This window comes from Colobus angolensis, unplaced genomic scaffold, assembly GCF_000951035.1.
Source record: "Colobus angolensis palliatus isolate OR3802 unplaced genomic scaffold, Cang.pa_1.0 Scaffold49, whole genome shotgun sequence".
Taxonomy (NCBI): domain Eukaryota; kingdom Metazoa; phylum Chordata; class Mammalia; order Primates; family Cercopithecidae; genus Colobus; species Colobus angolensis.
The window spans coordinates 11,453,276-11,471,914 of record NW_012118376.1 but is presented as its reverse complement, the minus strand read 5'-3'; the positions used below and the strand labels follow the sequence as shown (position 1 = coordinate 11,471,914).

The following is an 18,639-nucleotide window of genomic DNA, read 5'->3' as shown; positions in this document are numbered from 1 at the left end:
GTGGGTTTGTCATAAATAGCTCTTATTATTTTGAGATACGTTCCATCAATACCAAATTTATTGAAAGTTTTTAGCATGAAGCGCTGTTGAATTTTGTCAAAGGCCTTTTCTGCGTCTATTGACATAATCATGTGGTTTTTGTCTTTGGTTCTGTTTATATGCCGGATCACGTTTATTGATTTGCATATGCTGAACCACCCTTGCATCCCAGGGATGAAGCCGACTTGATCATGGTAGATAAGCTTTTTGACGTACTGTTGGATTTGGTTTGCCAGTATTTTATTGAGGATTTTTGCATCGATGTTCATCAGGGATGTTGGTCTAAAATTCTCTTTTTTTGTTGTATCTCTGTCAGGCTTTCTTATCAGGATGACATTGGCCTTCTAAAATGAGTTAGGGAGGATTCTGTCTTTTTCGATTGATTGGAATAGTTTCAGAAGGAATAGTACCAACTCCTCCTTGTACCTCTGGTAGAATTCAGGTGTGAATCCGTCTGGTCCTGGCCTTTTTTGGTTGGTAGGCTATTAATTATTGCCTCAATTTCAGAGCCTACTATTGGTCTATTCAGGGTTTCAACTTTTTCCTGGTTTAGTCTTGGGAGGGTGTAAGTGTCCAGGAAATTACCCATTTCTTCTAGGTTTTCTAGTTTATTTGCGTGGAGGTATTTATAGTATTATTCTCTGATGGTAGTTTGTATTTCTGTGGGGTCGGTGGTGATATCCCCTTTATCATTTTTTATTGCATCTATTTGATTCGTCTCTCTTTTCTTCTTTATTATTCTTGCTAATAATCTATCAATTTTGCTGATCTTTTCAAAAAACCAACTCCTGGATTCATTGATTTTTTGGAGGGTTTTTTGTGTCTCTATCTCCTTCAGTTCTGCTCTGATCTTAGTTATTTCTTGCCTTCTGCTAGCTTTTGAATGTGTTTGCTCTTGCTTCTCTAGTTCTTTTCATTGTGATGCTAGGGTATCAATTTTAGATCTTTCCTGCTTTCTCTTGTGGGCATTTAGTGCTATAAATTTCCCTCTACACACTGCTTTAAATGTGTCCCAGAGATTCTGGTATGTTGTATCTTTGTTCTCATTGGTTTCAAAAAGCATCTTTATTTCTGCCTTCATTTTGTTATGTACCCAGTAGTCATTCAGGAGCAGGTTGTTCAGTTTCCATGTAGTTGAGTGGTTTTGATTGAGTTTCTTAGTCCTCAGTTCTAGTTTGATTGCACTGTTGTCTGAGAGTTAGTTTGTTATAATTTCTGTTCTTTTACATTTGCTGAGGAGTGCTGTACTTCCAACTATGTGGTCAATTTTGGAATAAGTGCGATGTGGTGCTGAGAAGAATGTATATTCTGTTGATTTGGGGTGGAGAGTTCTGTAGATGTCTATTAGGTCTGCTTGGTGCAGAGTTGAGTTCAATTCCTGGATATCCTTGTTGACTTTCTGTCTCGTCGATCTGTCTAATGCTCTTGTTTTCATTATCCCATGTACTCTATAGCATACAGTTGAAATATATTTATATAAAATTAAGATAGTAGCAAATTTCAAGAGGCTCATTTGTTTAATGGAACTGCTTGGTGAATGCATTTCTCCAAGTTTTGTGTTTAAGCAAGAATTATTACTAATAGTACTTAAAACTTTTTAGTATTTATTTGAATAATTTTATTGTCTCCCCTGGAACACTAGGATATCAATTACAGTGCTGGGAAATGTGTGCTTAGAGAAAAAAAGTGCTGCCTTTTCCCTGTGGTAGCATTCTGAAAGATTTTGAGGCCATGCTTGATGAGCATGCCTTTTTTTCCCCAAAGAATCAAAGTTAGAGCAGGACAAATGAAAGAAATTTCAAAATCATTATGCAAAGTGTGTTTTGTATTCACTGGTGTTCTCTGATGAGTCAATTTCCGTTTTTAAGGAATCTCAAGCATTCTTATAACATTAATCTTGTGTTTGACATAGAGGTTGAGACTTCTTAAAGTACAGGTAACCATCTCCCTGTTCTTTGCTCTATTGGTTTGTTAGAGTTGACATGTAAAATTCCTAGTTTTAAAACATTTCGAAGGTATTTTCTGATTTTGCTACTTTTTAAAAATAGTTTACAATTCCTGTTTCTTTCTGAATATCTTTGGTGCAGCTCTTTGCTTTCTGCATGGCCACATGAGTTGCATTGCATCTGTTTCTAAAATAATGTGTTTAATATTTCACCAGTACTGAGAGTTGGTCCTGAATTGCCTTATATGATAAACAAATGGGTTTGTAAAGTTGCTTCAAAGGTCACCATCTTCTACCCTTTGGTGGTTGTTCTGAGTACTTTTAAAATGAAAATCTTCAAAGCCATCTTTAGATAGTACCTTTGCTTTCAATCATGATAATGAAATTAAAAATGTTATTAAAGTGGTAGTAACTTGGCTTTAAATTGAAACTCTATATTAGCATAATAGAAGGCTTTAGAACTTCTTTCTAAATAAGACTTTCTTTGCAGCAGATAACATTTGTAAAGCATCTACCAGAGTGGCATAATAAATCTCAAATATCTTGCCTTGTTTTTCTTTTTCCCTTTCTAATATGTGTTTTGTATTACTTCTGATGTCTCATTTCCCTGTAGTTTTAGAAACACATAGACTTATACTTAGGTTCTGTTATTAGTTTCTTATTGCTGTGTAACAATTTATCATAAACTTAATGGCTTAAAACACCCATGTATTATCTCACAGTTCTGTCAATCAGAAGCCTACACAGGGGTCAGCTGGGTCCTCTTCCAAGCTCTCCTGGCTGTTGGCAGAATTCATTTCCTTGCAAGAGTAGAACTCATGGCTCTTCCATGTTCTTTGAGGTTGGCAGTTCTCTGATGCTTCTGCTTCTTTTAAAGGACTTACCTGATTAGGTTAGACCCACCTACTATAATCTCCTTTTTGATTTAGTCAAAGATGATTGACTGATGGCCTCATCATGGGAGTCATATCCCATTCTTTCCACAGGCTCTGCCCACAGTCCACAGGACCATGGGGATTATACAGAGTGTCAGTTGTTGGGGAGGTCTTAGAATTCTGCCTGTCATATCCTGGGTTTTAAAACTTTTATATGGGGAAAGTCATTTAAGGAAGAAAGTAAATGAACGTCTGTTGACTAGGTTGCTAGTTACAATGGTGTTAAATGAGTAAAACTTAAATTTGCAGAGACTGATTGACTTGAGATATCACCGACTTAAAGGGCCAAACAGACATTCTTAGAGGCAAAAGCTTCAGTTGAGTGAGATCCTGGTTTTTAGTTGCTTTTTCCTAAGCAGTTCAAGTTTCAAATGAACTCTTTCTAAACAGTTCACATTCAGGGGTTGTTTAAAACCTATGAACATATTTCCCCGAGGAAATCGTGCTATAAATGATAAGTTCCCAATTGACTCCGCAAAATCCAACTTTACACATAGTCTCAGGAAAATTGTCTTCAGAGTCATCCAGAACCTCTTGGGGCCTAATCCCTGTGCCCCATGAAGGTAATTGAGGCCTTATGGCTGCCTTGTGTGGGGAATGCCCCTAAGAGATGAAAGTTAACTGTGGCTCATCCAGCAACAAGGAGAAGCCCATACTGTGCCCTTAGCTGTCTCTGTGTCTGCTGGAAGTAGGTGAAGGCACTGGCTGCATCCACTCTGTTTTGGTAGGGAAAGCTTCCAACACTGAGTATTGGGATCATATTTAATTTGTCAGTTAGGTAATTATGGTATACCCTATATACAGAATCTTACTGACTGAATGATCTTTTATAGAGAATCATTATGTAGTGATAGTAGGTTTGTTAATGGTGCCCGTTAAACTTGCACATAACTTGCACAGCAGGTTAACTACTTAACAAGCATTTTTATCCTTCAGCTAGTTTCTTCAACTATGTTCCTTTGAATCCGTATAAAGAGATGGCTTATAAAGTTTATTTCAAACAGATATTTACGTGTTAGGTAGAAGCATTTCAAAATAATGCAGCCTGTCTTTTTCTCTTCTTCCCATCTTGAGTTCTCTCACGTTCTTCCTGTCTTTAAAATGTGCTTGAGAAAAGAGGGAGAAACATGAACAATTCTCAGGGAATCCCCACAGGAAGGAGTAACCACTCTCAAACTGAAATTATTGAAGAGAACCATCGTGCTGCTCATGACTGGAATACAGAGGAGCTGTGTGTGTGGAAGGTCAGGCAGAAGGTGACTGAGAAGGAAGAAAGCCAGAGGAAGGAATATCTGGTTTTATTTTTCTTTAACTCTTTTTGTTGCTTTGCTCTCTATTTTTATACCTCAGTGTCATGCTTCGTGACTTAGATGAAATTATTGAACTTCTTTATAGCTCTTATAAACAAGATATTGATGTTTGCCTAAATTTAGACCTTTCCTAATTCTAAATTTTACTTTCTTTTCATTCACCGCCTCAGGTAAAATAAATAAATAAATGAATTCTATTCCCTTTTGATCTTCATTCTTCATTTCAGGTTATTCAAAATGTATGGCTGACAGCCTTCAAAGGAATGATACAGGCATTGGATGTTTTATTCAGTATATTGCTGCTCTGCCCTTTTGTGCAGCTATTCAAATTGCTATAGAAGTACCTGAAAGGTTGTCGTGGATTTTGCCAGCAGTAAACGACAAGCGGTCATATATATGGTGAATGTTCCAGGTGTATTGGAAATTACCATTGCAGCTTCTATTTCATGGAAGTTTGTTTTTCACGTAATGCTAAAAGTTCAGTCTAAATTCCTTAGTCAGATAGATTCAGGTCTTACCTCACATGTAATATGTGGAGTAAAAATAATTCAGAATGCAATTACAAGTCGGGAATGCATAAAAGCACATGGTAACTTTTAAAACAGATTGTTTTTAATAATTCTGTGCCTTTGGGACAAATGACATTCTTTTTTTATGCCCTCCCCACTTTAGACATCCACTCTTTTGCATTGGCCACAGTGAAACTTTGGAAGATCATTACCTTAGTGCCCCCTAATGAGATGTAAATAAAATGAATGATTACAGCTTGATTATGGTCCAGTATTTATGAGGCTCCTGGTAACTTGCTGCATAAATTTAAGTATGTGAGTAAATTCTCTTAGGGACAGTCAACGTGAGAGTATTTTATTTTTCTTTCTTATTTTTTATGATGTACTAATTCTTTTCACCTCTGGATTCTTTATTGTTGTTTCTGCCCTAGAAGAAGTAGGACCGTGGAAAATGAATATATTTTTTCTGCATGACTTTTATGGTCCCTGTAGGGTTTGGACCAGACCTGAGTTGCTGCCTGATCCTGACCTGTCAAGGAACATTGAAATAAAGGAATATGGTTTGTTTTTTTTTCTTCCTGTGCCCTATCCATGTCCCTACAAAGAAAAATGTATGAACATTTCTCTCTTCTGCTTTTTCTTATAAAGCACACCAAGTTTCAAGTCTGAGCTTTTGTGGAAATCACAGTATAATGGGTTAACAGTCTTCTCTGATTCTTCGAGGTTTTGAGTATTTTAAGCTTTTTACTTTGCCATCTAGATATTGGAAGCTAACCTCCCACTCACTTTACTACTCAACGCTGCTTCTCTGTGCAGCCTCTTCTTTCTAGAATTGTTATTATAGTGAAATATCCATAGGAGTATCTTCCTTGCCTTATATAATCCTCCTCCAACCTGCAAAGCATTTCCCCATGGCAGGAGACAGCTTTTTTCCTAAAGCTTGCACATGTTGGCAAAGCCTGGTTGGGTAGTGTATCCTGGACCCCACGGGAAAAGTAAGTTGATTTTTTATTTAGATTTGAGATAATGGGTATATTTTAATTCTTAATGTTGAGTCTCAAGAATTTCCCCTCTTTAGAGTCAGTAGCTGATGATGTGAGGGGGCAGCATGAGCCTGAAATTGGTAAAGATACATTAATACTTATTTAATAATCTCATGTCACCTGGAGACTGTAAAAAATCTAATCTCTTTCCCCTGCAAAATACAAAGGAAAATAGAGTGCCTAGAAGACAGAGTTCTCATATGAAGTGGACTGTCTCTCTTATGCACAAGCCAAGTGTCAGAGGTTCCATTTCATCCTGCATACCCTGTGTGTAAAGAAGGGGTGGGTGATGAAGGAGGCTGGCAGCTTAAAGACTTAAACAGGCTGAGGGACTAAGTTCCCAAGTTGGCCGGGCAGACAGAAAAGGAAAGGCAAGACGAGAACCCGTGCCATATTCCAAATTAGATTACCTGTTACAGAGCCAAAGACTGAGTTCCAAAGAGCCAAAGTTGGAGTGTGAGGAGGATAAGATACGTGTGCAGTCGGATTCCAGGTTTTAGATTATCTAGAGAGGGGGAAGGCATTACTGGCGTTCATATATAAAGTCTCTGTGTAATGTTACCAGAGATTGCTCTTCAGTAGCTCTCTGCTTGTTTGGTTACAGAATTATCCGAACATGTGCTTTTATACTTCTTTTCCACCTCCTGATACCCAGAGCCTTTTGTTGTCCCCCTGCTCCCCAAGCTTAGGTAGGGCACAGCAAAATCCCTCAGTCTGTCCTTTTCAGGGCAGCTTGCACCATTCCTCCACAGCACTTTCCAAGCCATGTAACTACTCTTGGTACTCACAAGCCATGTTGCTGGGCTTTAAAATGCCATCAGTGTCCACTGGTGTGGCTGAAACTGAGTAAAACATGGCAAGCTGAACTTCTTAAGATGGCCCAGAGTAATTTGAATTTCTCTAGTCAAGAATGGGTAAATAAGCCATCTGCAAATAGTCTCCCGGTTGAATTTAACACCCCTTATGACTCTACTTTTAGTAATCTTTGTTAGCTAATTAGCTCTTTGCTTTGTCAGGTGCCCACTGTGTGTGCGAGCATGGTGTTAAGCACTTAATATAAAACAGTGACTATAAAGGCATGTGACTCCTGCCTTCATGGGGCTTTTCATTGACACCCCCCAACAATTTTTTAATAACACTTTTGAAAACATTGCATAAAGTCAGACACACACATATATATATGATATATCTGCCAAAAGGTAAGCTGGAGGTACTTGTCAAAGAACTATGAATGCAAACAATAGCAAAGAGACAAAAATATTACATTAATGAATACATTAACTGGGAAAATACTACTGGAATCATTTTGTCAAACAACTCGTCCATACTATGATATGGAAAAGTGTAGCTTACTACAGTAGAAAGAATGCAATAGTTGGAGTCAGAACTGATTTCAAGTCCCAGCTCAATCACTTATTAACTATTGATGTTGGGCAATGATACGGTTTTTTCCTGTGTCCCCACCCAGATCTCGCCTTGAATTGTAATGATACCTCCATGTCAAGGTCAGGACCAGGTGGAGATAATTGAATCATGGTGGTGGTTTACCTCATGCTGTTCTCATGGTAGTGAGTGAGTTCTCATGAGATCTGATGGTTTTATTATATAAGAGGCTTCTGCCTTCGCTCGGCACTTCTTTTTCCTGCTGCCATGTGAAGCAGAATGTGTTTGCTTCCCCTTCCACCATGATTATAAGTTTCCTGAGGCCTCCCAAGCCATGCTGAACTGTGAGTCACTTAAACCTCTTGTCTTTATAAATTACCCAGTCTCAGGTATGTCTATTAGCAGAGTGAGAACAGACTAATACAGGCAAGTAATGAATTATTTTGGTCACAGATAGCTCTGTAAAATTTATCCCTTTAAGATTCTGTGTTTTCTGTTATACTTAGGGTTCTATGTTTTCCCACGGATTTGTCTTTTAATCCTATTTTTTGTGATTCTGGTTTAATTTACTTTTAATTTTCTACTTTGCTTCATTTATTGGTTTAACAAAAAGTTACTGAGTAGTCTGTGTATGTGTGTATTCTTATGTATTGCCTCAAATCCTAGATGGAATGATGCTGAGTATAAATAACTTTTTTAAAGAGGGAGTATATTTGAGAAGTGTCTGAAAGCTGTAAAACCTCTAAAATAGATTCTTTGCTTTACGAGAGCTGCAGCTTGAGACTTTGAGGAATCCCCAAATTCACAAGCTTGGAGAATTTTCAGAAACTGCAACCAGCACATAGGAAAAAGAACATGATTCTTGCCTTAGAACTCCCCTTTGAAAATCCTGCCACTACCTCACCCCACCCTACGCCATATTCCACCACCTTAACCACTATCCTGACTCTAATAGCGTAGGTTGCCTATGCCAGAAATTTGAAGTTACATATATAAGTAGAGTCATAGGGTAAGTATAGTAGTATACTGTTTTTTTCTTAGTTGTGGAGAATATACCTAACATAAAATTTTTGTTTTAGTCATTTTTAAGCATTCAATTCTGCGCCATTAAGTACATTCACAAGAGTTGTGCAAGTATCACTGCCATGCATCTCGAGAACTTTTTCATCTTTCCCAACTGAAACTTTTTCCATTAAACACTAACTTCCCATTTCTCCTTCCCCTAGTCTCTGACAATAGCCATTCCACTTTCTGTCTCTATGAATTTAACTACAGGATGTGCCAAAATAGAGTAGTAGCTACCTAGAGCAGCCTCATAACAATATTTATCCTTTTGTGTCTGACTTATTTCACTTAGTATAATGTCTTTATAGTTCATCCATGTTGTAATGTGTGTCAGAACTTCTCTTCTTTTTAAGGCTGAATAATATCTATTGTATGGATACTACCACATTTTGCTCATCTATTCATCTGTCAATCAATGCCTGGCTTGCTTCCACTTTTGGCTATTGTGAATCATGCTGCTGTGAAAATGGGTATATACATATCTTAGTTCCTCCCTTCATTTCTTTGGGTATATACGCAGAAGTGGAATTGCCAGATCATATGGTAATTCTGTGTTTAAGTTTCTGAGAAGCTGCCATACCATTTTCTGCATCGGCTGCGCCGTTTTACATTTCCACAGTTATACTTCCTTTTGCTCAACATTATGCTTAACTTGGTGTTTGCAAGGTTCATCCACATTACTGCTTGCAGTTGTGGGCCATTCAGTCTCATTGCTGTGTGGTGTTTCATCATGTGAATGTGCCATAATGTACTTAGCCATTTTGCTATTGATAAGCACTTGGGTAATTTTCAGTTTTGGGTTATTACAAGCAGTGCTACTATTAGAGGGCATTTAAAAATTAGGCCTTAAGGTTCCATAGCCTTGTTATTTTCTTATGAAAAGGAAAGCATTAAATCGAAGACATTATTTGAACAACAACTCATAAAACTTTCTGGTTGTATCACTTGGTAATTTTTGTAGCACAAGTGATGGAATAGCCAACCCATGTTATCCTAAGAAAAGGAGACTTGGCTTATCCATGACTGGAAAGTTTAGTTGTCCAGCTTCCAGCAACACTGATCTATTCCTTGCCTCCTGACCACATCAGTCCAACCTCTGCTTTTGTCACATCTCCTTCTCTAACTGTATCTCTTGTATCCCTCTTTTATCTTATAGGAAATCATGATTACATTATATTACAGATAATACAGAATAATCTCTTCATCTCAAGACTCTTAATCACATCAGCAAAGCCCCTTTTGTCATGTAAAATAATATATTCACAGGTTCTGAGGATTGCTACATCTTTAGAGAGGCCATTATTTTGCCTCCCATGATTGTGTGTGTGTGTGTGTGTGTGTATGTGTATTTTTTCCCACTGATGAACCAATGATAATGTTCCTCTCCTTTATAACTTTGTGCTTTTCTTTGGAGTTAGTAGTTGGGGTGTTTTTCTTCTCTTTAGGTTTTATGTAGCTGTTATGAATCCTTTCCACATTGTTCAGTAGAACTATAAAACTCTTGTTTGCACTTTCCATGTTATCAAACATATCAGATAACCTGTAATTTTTTTTTCTTAAAGCCGCCTTCCTGGATGCTCCATTGTTTCTGTTCCAAGCTGGATGGTGTGCTATCTACGTCTACTGCATGGCGGCAGTTTTTGGTGATTTCCCTCACCCTTATTAACATCATGGTAATTCCCTTTGCTTCTCTCCACGTACCACCCTTTCTTTGATCTCATCCATTTCTCTTAAATGGTTTATTTCATTGTTCATGTGGAGCACATCCTGCAGGAGCTTCTTGAGAAGAGGTGTACAGGTGGCAAACTTGACACCTTAGGTAACAATGATGAACCCTCTCTGATTTGGGAGAAAGGGGCCCATGTTGTCTGGGGAAGGAAGAGAAGCAGGAGAGAAGGATGAGAGAGAGACAGATGAGGAAGAGAGGAAGATGTTTCCACCTTGGTCTTTTCTCATAATGCCTCTGTAGACCAGAGTCATGTCTTAGTCATTTTGCTTCTTTAATGCCTTGCCCACAGTGAACACTTAAGATATGTTCTTCAATGAATGAACACAGACAGACTCATATTTCCTGCTCTTTGAAGTGGTAGAGAGTCCTTAGAAGCCATTAGCCAGCTTCTTATAAAGACCTGCTCAAAAAATGAACTCCCATTATTAAAAGATGCCACCAAAATCAAGCCTGTTTCTTACCTCCTCATCATATCGAACATAAATCTGATCCCCTCTGTTAACTTTTATTCTACTCTCCCTGCTTCACCAGATGATACAATCCTTGAGACCCAAACTTACATATGGATCATCTTTGCATCCCTGATAATGCCATGCATTGTATAATGCTCACTAAAGGTTTGTTAAATGACTCATCATCACACACATGGCCTTTCCGATGTGCATTGAATAAGCCTGCCTTGTTCCAGTGTCAGAGACTTTGCAATTGCTGCTCCCTCTGCCAGCAGCACTCTCCCCAACTCTCATGACCTGGCAATTTTAATCCTGCAGATGAAGCTTGCCCATCATCTCATCTTCCCAGCCTGATCTAAAGATACTGTCTGTTCCCTGACTCACTGCCCATCACCCTGTGATGGGAGTACCTGTCATTATCAGAAATGACCTTATGTGTGTCTTTATTTATTTTCCCTGATAAATGGAGACTTTATAGATGTACCTTTCTGTCTCATCCACTGCTGTATCTTCACACCTAGAACAGGGGCTGCTGAATAAAAGTGTATTAAATGAATGATATGAGCTGTTGAGAGAATGACAATGTTAATAACTTCGTCTAACCTTTACTGGATTACGTGAGTGGTTAGAGAGCACATACACATTCACCTTCTTTGAAAGTTTTCCTCAACTGTGCACATCTTTTAAGAATATAGAAATAATTGAACATTCAGGGAACACGATTGCCCTAAGATTTTGTGTATTCCTTATGGCTGCCTTGGATCTAGAAAGGAAAAAGGTGAGAAAATATTGCATTCGGGAGATCTGTCCCTTGAATTTCATCTGAGAAGTCAAAACTCTTAGTTTAAATCCTGTCTGCCCAGGTGCCTCAGACATATGCAACTGGCTTTACTCTTGAGTCAACCTATTTAGCTATGGCCTCAAAATAAGCAGTGGTGAAGCTTATTTTGTATGTAGTTTGGGTCATATTGCTTTTAAGAATTCCATATCTAGGTTGCTATTCCTGTATGGCATGGAGACCCTGATAATTAGGTTTCTGTGACTTAGAGACAATCTGAGGCTCTGTCTATAAAAAGCCATTTCTCCTGAAAACGGGGCAGAAGTATATACATACACTGAAGTAATATTCCCAGAGAAGAAATGTGGCATGAGAAGCCAAACAGTTCGACTGCTCCTCCCTCACCCCATTTGAGTGCAATGAAATCAGAATCGACATGTTAAAACTAGTCAGTGATGCCGAGGGTCCTGCAGAAATTGACCCTTGTCTCTAGAGTAAAGTTTCTAGAATAGCTCTTTTGATTTGGGTCTGGATAATTCTTTGTTGTGGGGCAATATCTGTGTGCCATAGGATGCTTAGCGGCCTCCCTGGTCTCTACTCACTAGATGCCAATAGCAGTAGCCCCCTCATTCCCTGCTGTAAAGGGTAATACCAAAAATGTCTTCAGACATTGCAAAACCTGGTTGAGAACCACCACTCTAGAGAATGCATAGAAGGATCTAGCTTTAAACCATGCCTCTGGGTTTGTTTAAACCCCATATTTCCACCATTAATGCAGCAGTGGTAGGGAAGACTCCTTAACCTCCACCTTGTCATATATATATGTCTTCTCAGTCATATCAAAGTACTGTGGTTTAAACCAATGTCCCCCTCACCCAACCCACCTCTACACATGACTCTAGTGTAGCCTTAGGCTCTTCTTCTGCATGCACGTGTGTACAGCTAGTCCATAATGTATGCCTTCCAGCCAGCAAAGGTCTTTTCTGGGTCTTCATGTGGTATCTGAACATGTCCCAATTCTCCAGTTTCTTAAGACTACTCTTTGAGGTCATTGCTCTGACACTGTTTAGTTATGTAGTACTGTGGTGAGCTACAATTATTTAAAAAATGAAAAATCTCCTGCATTGATGGTTTCTGCAATATAGGGAGGGTCATTCATTCATTTTCAACACATATTTATTGAATACGTACGTGGCTGCTCTTGGCACTGGGAATAAACAGCTATAAACAACACACAACACGCTTGCCTTCTTGGAGCCTACACTCTGATAGGGGAAGAGAGACAGTAAATAAATATAACATATGTTAGGTGAAAAATACATCAAGATGAGAAGAAAAGCTGGGCGTGGCATCTCATGCATGTAATCCCAGCACTTTGGGAGGCTGAGGAGGGAGGATCACATAAGCCCAGGAGTTCAAGACAACCCTGACCAACATGGTGAAACCCCATCTCTACTGAAAATACAAAAATTAGCTGGGTGTGATGGTGTGTGCTTGTAGTTCCAGCTACTCGGGAGCCTGAGGTAGAAGAATCGCTTGAACCCCGGAGATGGAGGTTGCAGTGAGCTGAGATCACACTACTACACTCCAGCCTGGGCAACAGAGAAAGACTCTGTCTCAAAAAAAAAAAAAAAAAAAAAAGGGAGAAAGGGCAGATGTGGTTGCTTATGCCTGTAATCCCAGCACTTTGGGAGGCTGAGGTGGCTGGATCACTTGAGTCCAGGAGTTTGAGACCAGACTGGGCAACATAGTGAAACCCGTCTCTACAAAAAATGCACACACAAAAATTAGCTGGGCATGATGGAATGTGTCTGTGGTCCCAGTTGCTCAGGAGGCTGAGGTGAGAGGATTGTTTGAATCCAGGAGGTGGAGGCAGAGGTTGTAGTGAGCCATAATTGTGCCATTGGACTCCAGCCCTCCAGCCTGGGCAACAGAGTGAAACCTTGTCTCAAAAAAAAAAAAAAAAAAAGAAAAGAAAAGAAAAAAAAGAGAGAGAGATGAAGAGAAGGAACACTAGATGAGGGAGTCTTGTGTTTTCAAATAGGGTCAAGCAAGATGTAAAGGAAGTTCAGAAGCAGGATGTTTGGACATCTCAGGGGAGAAGAGTTCTAGGCAGTGGGAATGGTAAGTGCAAAGGACAAGAGACAGGAGTGTGCTTGGTATATGTGAAGGGTAGTGAGGAGTGTCAGGGAGGGAGCTGTAGAAGAGCGGGTGTGGAGGTGTGGTATGGACATACCATATGGAGCTTTAGACTCTGGGTGAGACTCTTCTTCAATTTTTTAGAAGACAAAATTTCAAACATACACTGAAGTGCAGAGATATAATGAACCCCTTATATGCCTATTACCCAAGTTTAATAAATTGTAACCAAAGCCACTTTAATTTTATATACTCTTACTTCCCCTCCCCATATCATCTGGAAGCAAACTCTACATGTATTATTTCATCTGTAAATATTTTTGTATGTATCTATAAAAGATAGGGAATTAAAGGTGATCATGATCCAATATTATACTTTAAAATGATTGGCTAGTTTTATCAGATATCCAAACCACGTGTGTATATATAGGCACACACGTATATACATATACTCAATATATATTTCAGGCTGAAGTGTATACATATATAATATCATGCTGATTATTTTCTAAATGCCTGATTATGTGTGTGTTTGTTTATAGTTTGATTAGTTTGATATCAGGACCCACTAAAAAGTTCATATATTACAATTAGTTGATATGTCTCTTAAGGTTTTGTTTGTTTGTTTGTTTGTTTGTTTTTTGTGAAAACAGGGTCTTGCTGTGTTGCCCATGCTGGTCTCGAGCACCTGGCCTCAAGTAATCTTCCCACCTCAGTCTTCCAAAGTGCTGGAATTACAGGCATGAGCCACTGTGCCTGGCCTTCTTTTAAACTTTGGGTTCCCCTTCCATCTCTTTTTTCCCCTCATTAAAATTTTAAGAAACCAGGTCATTTGTTCTGACTTTCGTATCTCGCTTTTGCTGATCACGTCTCTGAGATATTGTTTGACATATCCCCTTGTCTCTAACCTGTAACTTGATATTTCGATGTAGAGACTTGGTTGCATCCCGGGTACTAAAGTCTTTTTGATAAGACTACTTCGTGTGTGTTGTCTTGAGAGGCTCCCGATGTCCAGGGTTTCTCTCTTTGTGATGTCAGCAGTCATTGGTGATCATGGTTTAGATTCCCTGGTTCTTTAGAGTCTGAAAAATTGTGATATTTTACGACCGCAATTCCCCCTTTATTTACCAATTGGAATGCATCTATAAAGTAAATGATTTCCCCATCTGTGAGGTATAACTCATAGGGAATGCAGGGGATGTGCTTGATTCTTTCCCTTTATCAGTTTTCAAGATGACTGCAGTAGTTCTCTAGCATCCTCTCAAGGTGACGTAACTTTCTCTTCTTGAACTCATGACTTTAAACATTTGATATGTTGTAATACATTACCATTGTTGTTCCTATTGATGCTTGATTGTCCCATTTGGGACCAGATGTGCTAAATTTATGGCTTTTACTCACAGGGAAATTGTTGGAGGATTTTGAACAGAAGAGCAACATATTCTGAAAGAGATCACTCTGGAGTTTGGGTGTGGCCATCAAAGTGTGGAGGGTGCCAGGGAGGAAGTAGACCAGTTAGGAGGAATAATCTAGCCAAGATACAATGTATTTTGGGTCAATGTATTTTGACATTAGGTGGAAATAATGGTGGCATTCTGGATCTTTTACATTGGAAGGAGGCTTATTTTGGGGTTTTGGAGGGCAGGATGGTGAGTTTTCTTTTGGGTATGTTAAATTAAGGGTAGTAAAAGGAAACTGAAGTGAAAATGTATTGTAGTCCATTGGCTATATGGAACTGAAGTTTACTTCAGAAGATCTGTGTGTAGAAGGCTATGAAATAATATTCTAATGTGTTTCCTGAGATGAATGTCTACCTTAAGAGTTAAAGAATTTGGAGATTTTGCTTTATTTTTTGGTATAGAGTGGTAACTGATTTTTTTCTTTTCTTTGTTTATCATAATCTGGCTGTGACACCCATGCTTTCGAACTTTCCCGGAACAACTTTCCTAAGGAATGTTGAGCCCTCTTTTTTGTGTTCTATTATATCTTGTTTGTTTGTTTGTTTGAGATGGAGTCTTGCTGTGTTGCTCAGGCTGGTCTCAAAACTGCTGGACTCAAGCAGTCTTCCCGCCTCAACCTTCTGAGTAGCTGGGATCCATTATATCTTTAGTATTTCCTTTTGTGAGGCTTTTTTCTCTACTAAATTACAATTACTTTTTACATCTCTATCTGCCTGTCTATGGAGTTGGTGACTATATTTCAGGTATGGATTTGTTACCTCCAAAGGGTAGGAGGATTGGTTGGTTCTGTGAGCTCACACTGAGAGATAAGTTGGTACCTAGTTAACATTAACAAATGGCCCAGAGCAAGTTGATAGCTAAGGATGTAGAAAAGAGTTCTGAGAATATCTTATAAACCTCCACTGGCCCATAAGCACCTTTGTAGAGTTAGAAACAGGGAGCCCTCCAGAAGGGCACAAAGCTGAGGGAGACTTCGTGAAAATGAGAAAGATGGGGTGGAAGCAGCCCAGAGCCAGGTGCAGGCATAAAACCATGGAAAGCAGACTAGATGTTGGTTCCACCTCCCTCCTTGCCCAGGGCACAACCCGAACAGCTGCCTATGGCATCCCTGCTTAGACAGGTCTCTGGGATAAGAGTAAATTTACAGACCAGGATCTAATCCTAGTATAGCCGCCAACTGTGTGCCCTCAGTTTCTCCATCTGTGAAAAGACGGAGTTTGAATTCATAGCCTTTGAAATATAACTGCTTGAATATACTTGCTATTTCTCCGTAGTTTGGCACTCTCTCTCTTTCTCTCTCTCTCTCTCTCTGTCTCTCTCTTTGAGTGTGTGTGTATGTGTGTGTGTGTGTGTGTGTGTGAGAGAGAGAGAGAGAAAGAGATGCCTTGTAGTACTTGAAAATTAGAGTTCTTGATAAAATAAAGCTCTAATTTGCTCTAGTGTTTCTCCTCAACAAACCAGAGGTTGCCAAGTTTTAAAACATTTTAAAATGCATTAGAGGAAGTGAGTCAGTTACGTTCTTCATACACTACAATGGAAGTACACTTAGTTCCAAGTTATGAATGCTGTCAAAAATTAGGTTCTTTGAATAATACAAAATGAAACTTTCAGGCTTTCAAAATTCGTGTTCTCTCTTTCCCTCCTTATTCATATTAGATTGCTTTTGTAAAGTATACAGCACTGCGATCTTAAAAATGAGCTTTTCGAAAATAAAAATCCAAGTGCCAAGAAAAATCTCTTACATTTCCAGTTGGTAGTTTCCTGTCGTCGGGTTTGCCTGTTCACACAAGTCTTTGCCGCACAACAGAGTCAGACTTCCCCCAAATTAATGCAGTTAGTTTATTCCGTGTTCTGATGATTGCCATATATAGAGAAAGATCTAATTATTTTTATGTGGTACTATTCCTCATTTCTTTCTTGGGGACTATGAGTGATTTAGTTAACTCCACCAAGGGAAGTGTAAGACGAGCCTCCTCACGGTGGCTGAATTCTATTCGAGAGCATCACAGGGAGGTGGGGAATAGTTGACGTGTGCTGAGATAAACTCTTTTAGAAGTGTGACACTGTTGCTTTATTTTTTTTGCCCCAGTCTGCAGGGTGAAAAGGACTTTTCATTTCACTGAAGTGAAAAGTGGGTCTGTGAGTAAAGCGACTTTCTTTAAAAAAAAAAAAAAAAAAAAATCAGAAACCAATTACTTGATATGCAGAGCTGCAAGCCTCATTCCTTTAACAAAATCAGTGCAGTGTGCACTGCCGTTAACCTGAGGAAAGCAGCTGACATCTCTTGATTACGGCTAGAGGTGGAAGGACCCAAACTTGCAGCCTCCCCCTCCCCCTCGAGAGAGTGTTAGTCCAGTCCTTTAGAGAGGTTCGGTTTGGCTCTCTGTCATCACCGGGACGCTGGCAGGGAGTGTGTGTCATGGTTACAATAGAGTGTGCTAACATATAGCAACCATGAAAGCCCAGCGGGAAAGGCTACAGATTCCGGGGCTGACCTTGGAGTAAGTATTGTCTGTCTTTAATATTTTAATGCTTTCTGCATGGCACTCGCTTTCCGGCGACCAATAGCTATTTAGCATTTGTTTGTACTGACAGCCTCAGAGCACTGCAGTGTGAGGTGGAGGAACATGTCTTAAATGCATGGTATTTGGTTTCAGCTAATGTGGACACCCAGACCAGCATTTTGCATTGCAGTCAGAGGAAGAGCATTGCTGCATATTTAAAGTTACTAAACACCAGTTCTGGAAACATCTTAACAGCCCATTGTGAAAGAATGTATCAGTAGGCCATGGTGTATCTGGCTTTTTCTCCTTCTCTCTTACTGTTTGTTTATCCCCATGTTGCCTTTTTCTAAAGAAAGGCCTCTGTCTGCATTGAATAATAGAAGACATTACAATGGATTAGAGTGCAAGAGAAGGGTTATTTGTGACGTTCATTAGATGTGATCCATGTTTTATCTGTGCAACAGAATATTAATGAACTGTGGTACATTTAGAATCCTCTCTGCAGAATCTCCAGCCACTGCATGCAATGTGTTTACCTAGTTGAGCTGTGTGTTTGCTTAGCTGTTTTTTTTTTTTTTTTAACCCATTAACTCATCTGACTACTGCCTTCTGATGTAATGTAGCTATATGAACATGTCCACATCTAATTTGTGGCGCAGAAGTTAGACATCTGTGATGCAGGAAGTGTCAGCAAATTTTTATTTTAAATCTGTTAGTCAAAGATGCAGAAGCTGTGAGTTAGTCTGTGCTGGCACACTTAAAATAATAAACAGTAAAATATAAATCCGGTAGAAAAAATATAAATATCCCTCTTTCTAACTTACAACACAGATATAAAATTACATTTTAGTGAAATCTGTACAGTCCCAATAATCTCATACTGGACTGTCTCCAGAAAGAGACTGCAGGATGAGAACTGTGCTTGGTTCTGGGGACTTATTATTCATCTTGAATTTTGTAGATGCATCATACAAGAGAAATAATTTCCTTAATTAATAAAACCATGGCATTCTGAAGTGAATACTTTTCTAATCAGTCCTTGCTCTAAAATTTGTGCCCTGATTTTATGCTAACAAACAGCTCACTTACAAAAAGTTAGAGGGCTCTTACAACCTTCTTGCTAGCTGTGACATTCTTCATATTAGAGGTTTGAGTAGTATTTACCCATTGCCCTAATATTTCTCCCTTCTCCCCCCCCACCCTAACATTCAACTCTCACCATCTGTGTGGAATATTTTAGTGGCATGCGCTCATTCTTCTACTTAACCCTCCGCTCTCTAGTGTTGTGGAAATGCATAACTAAGCCATAGCTCTGTGTTTAAAACCCAGGGGCATTAACCTCCAGCTT

General features: G+C 39.1%; 1 protein-coding gene across 2 annotated transcripts in view; it reads left to right on the top strand.

Annotated features, from left to right (window-relative positions):
• Nucleotides 1-18,639, top strand: part of MAST4 (microtubule associated serine/threonine kinase family member 4) — a 357,848-nt gene that overhangs the window by 123,230 nt on the left and 215,979 nt on the right. The window contains exon 1 of one of the 2 annotated variants that reach the window (XM_011959351.1): nt 16,863-17,288. The exons of the other annotated variant lie outside the window; for it this stretch is intronic. Within the exon in view, the coding sequence (XP_011814741.1) occupies nt 17,242-17,288 (47 nt within the window). The 5' untranslated portion in view covers nt 16,863-17,241. Of the gene's footprint in view, nt 1-16,862; nt 17,289-18,639 lie in introns of those variants that run through there. 2 annotated transcript variants of the gene reach the window in all.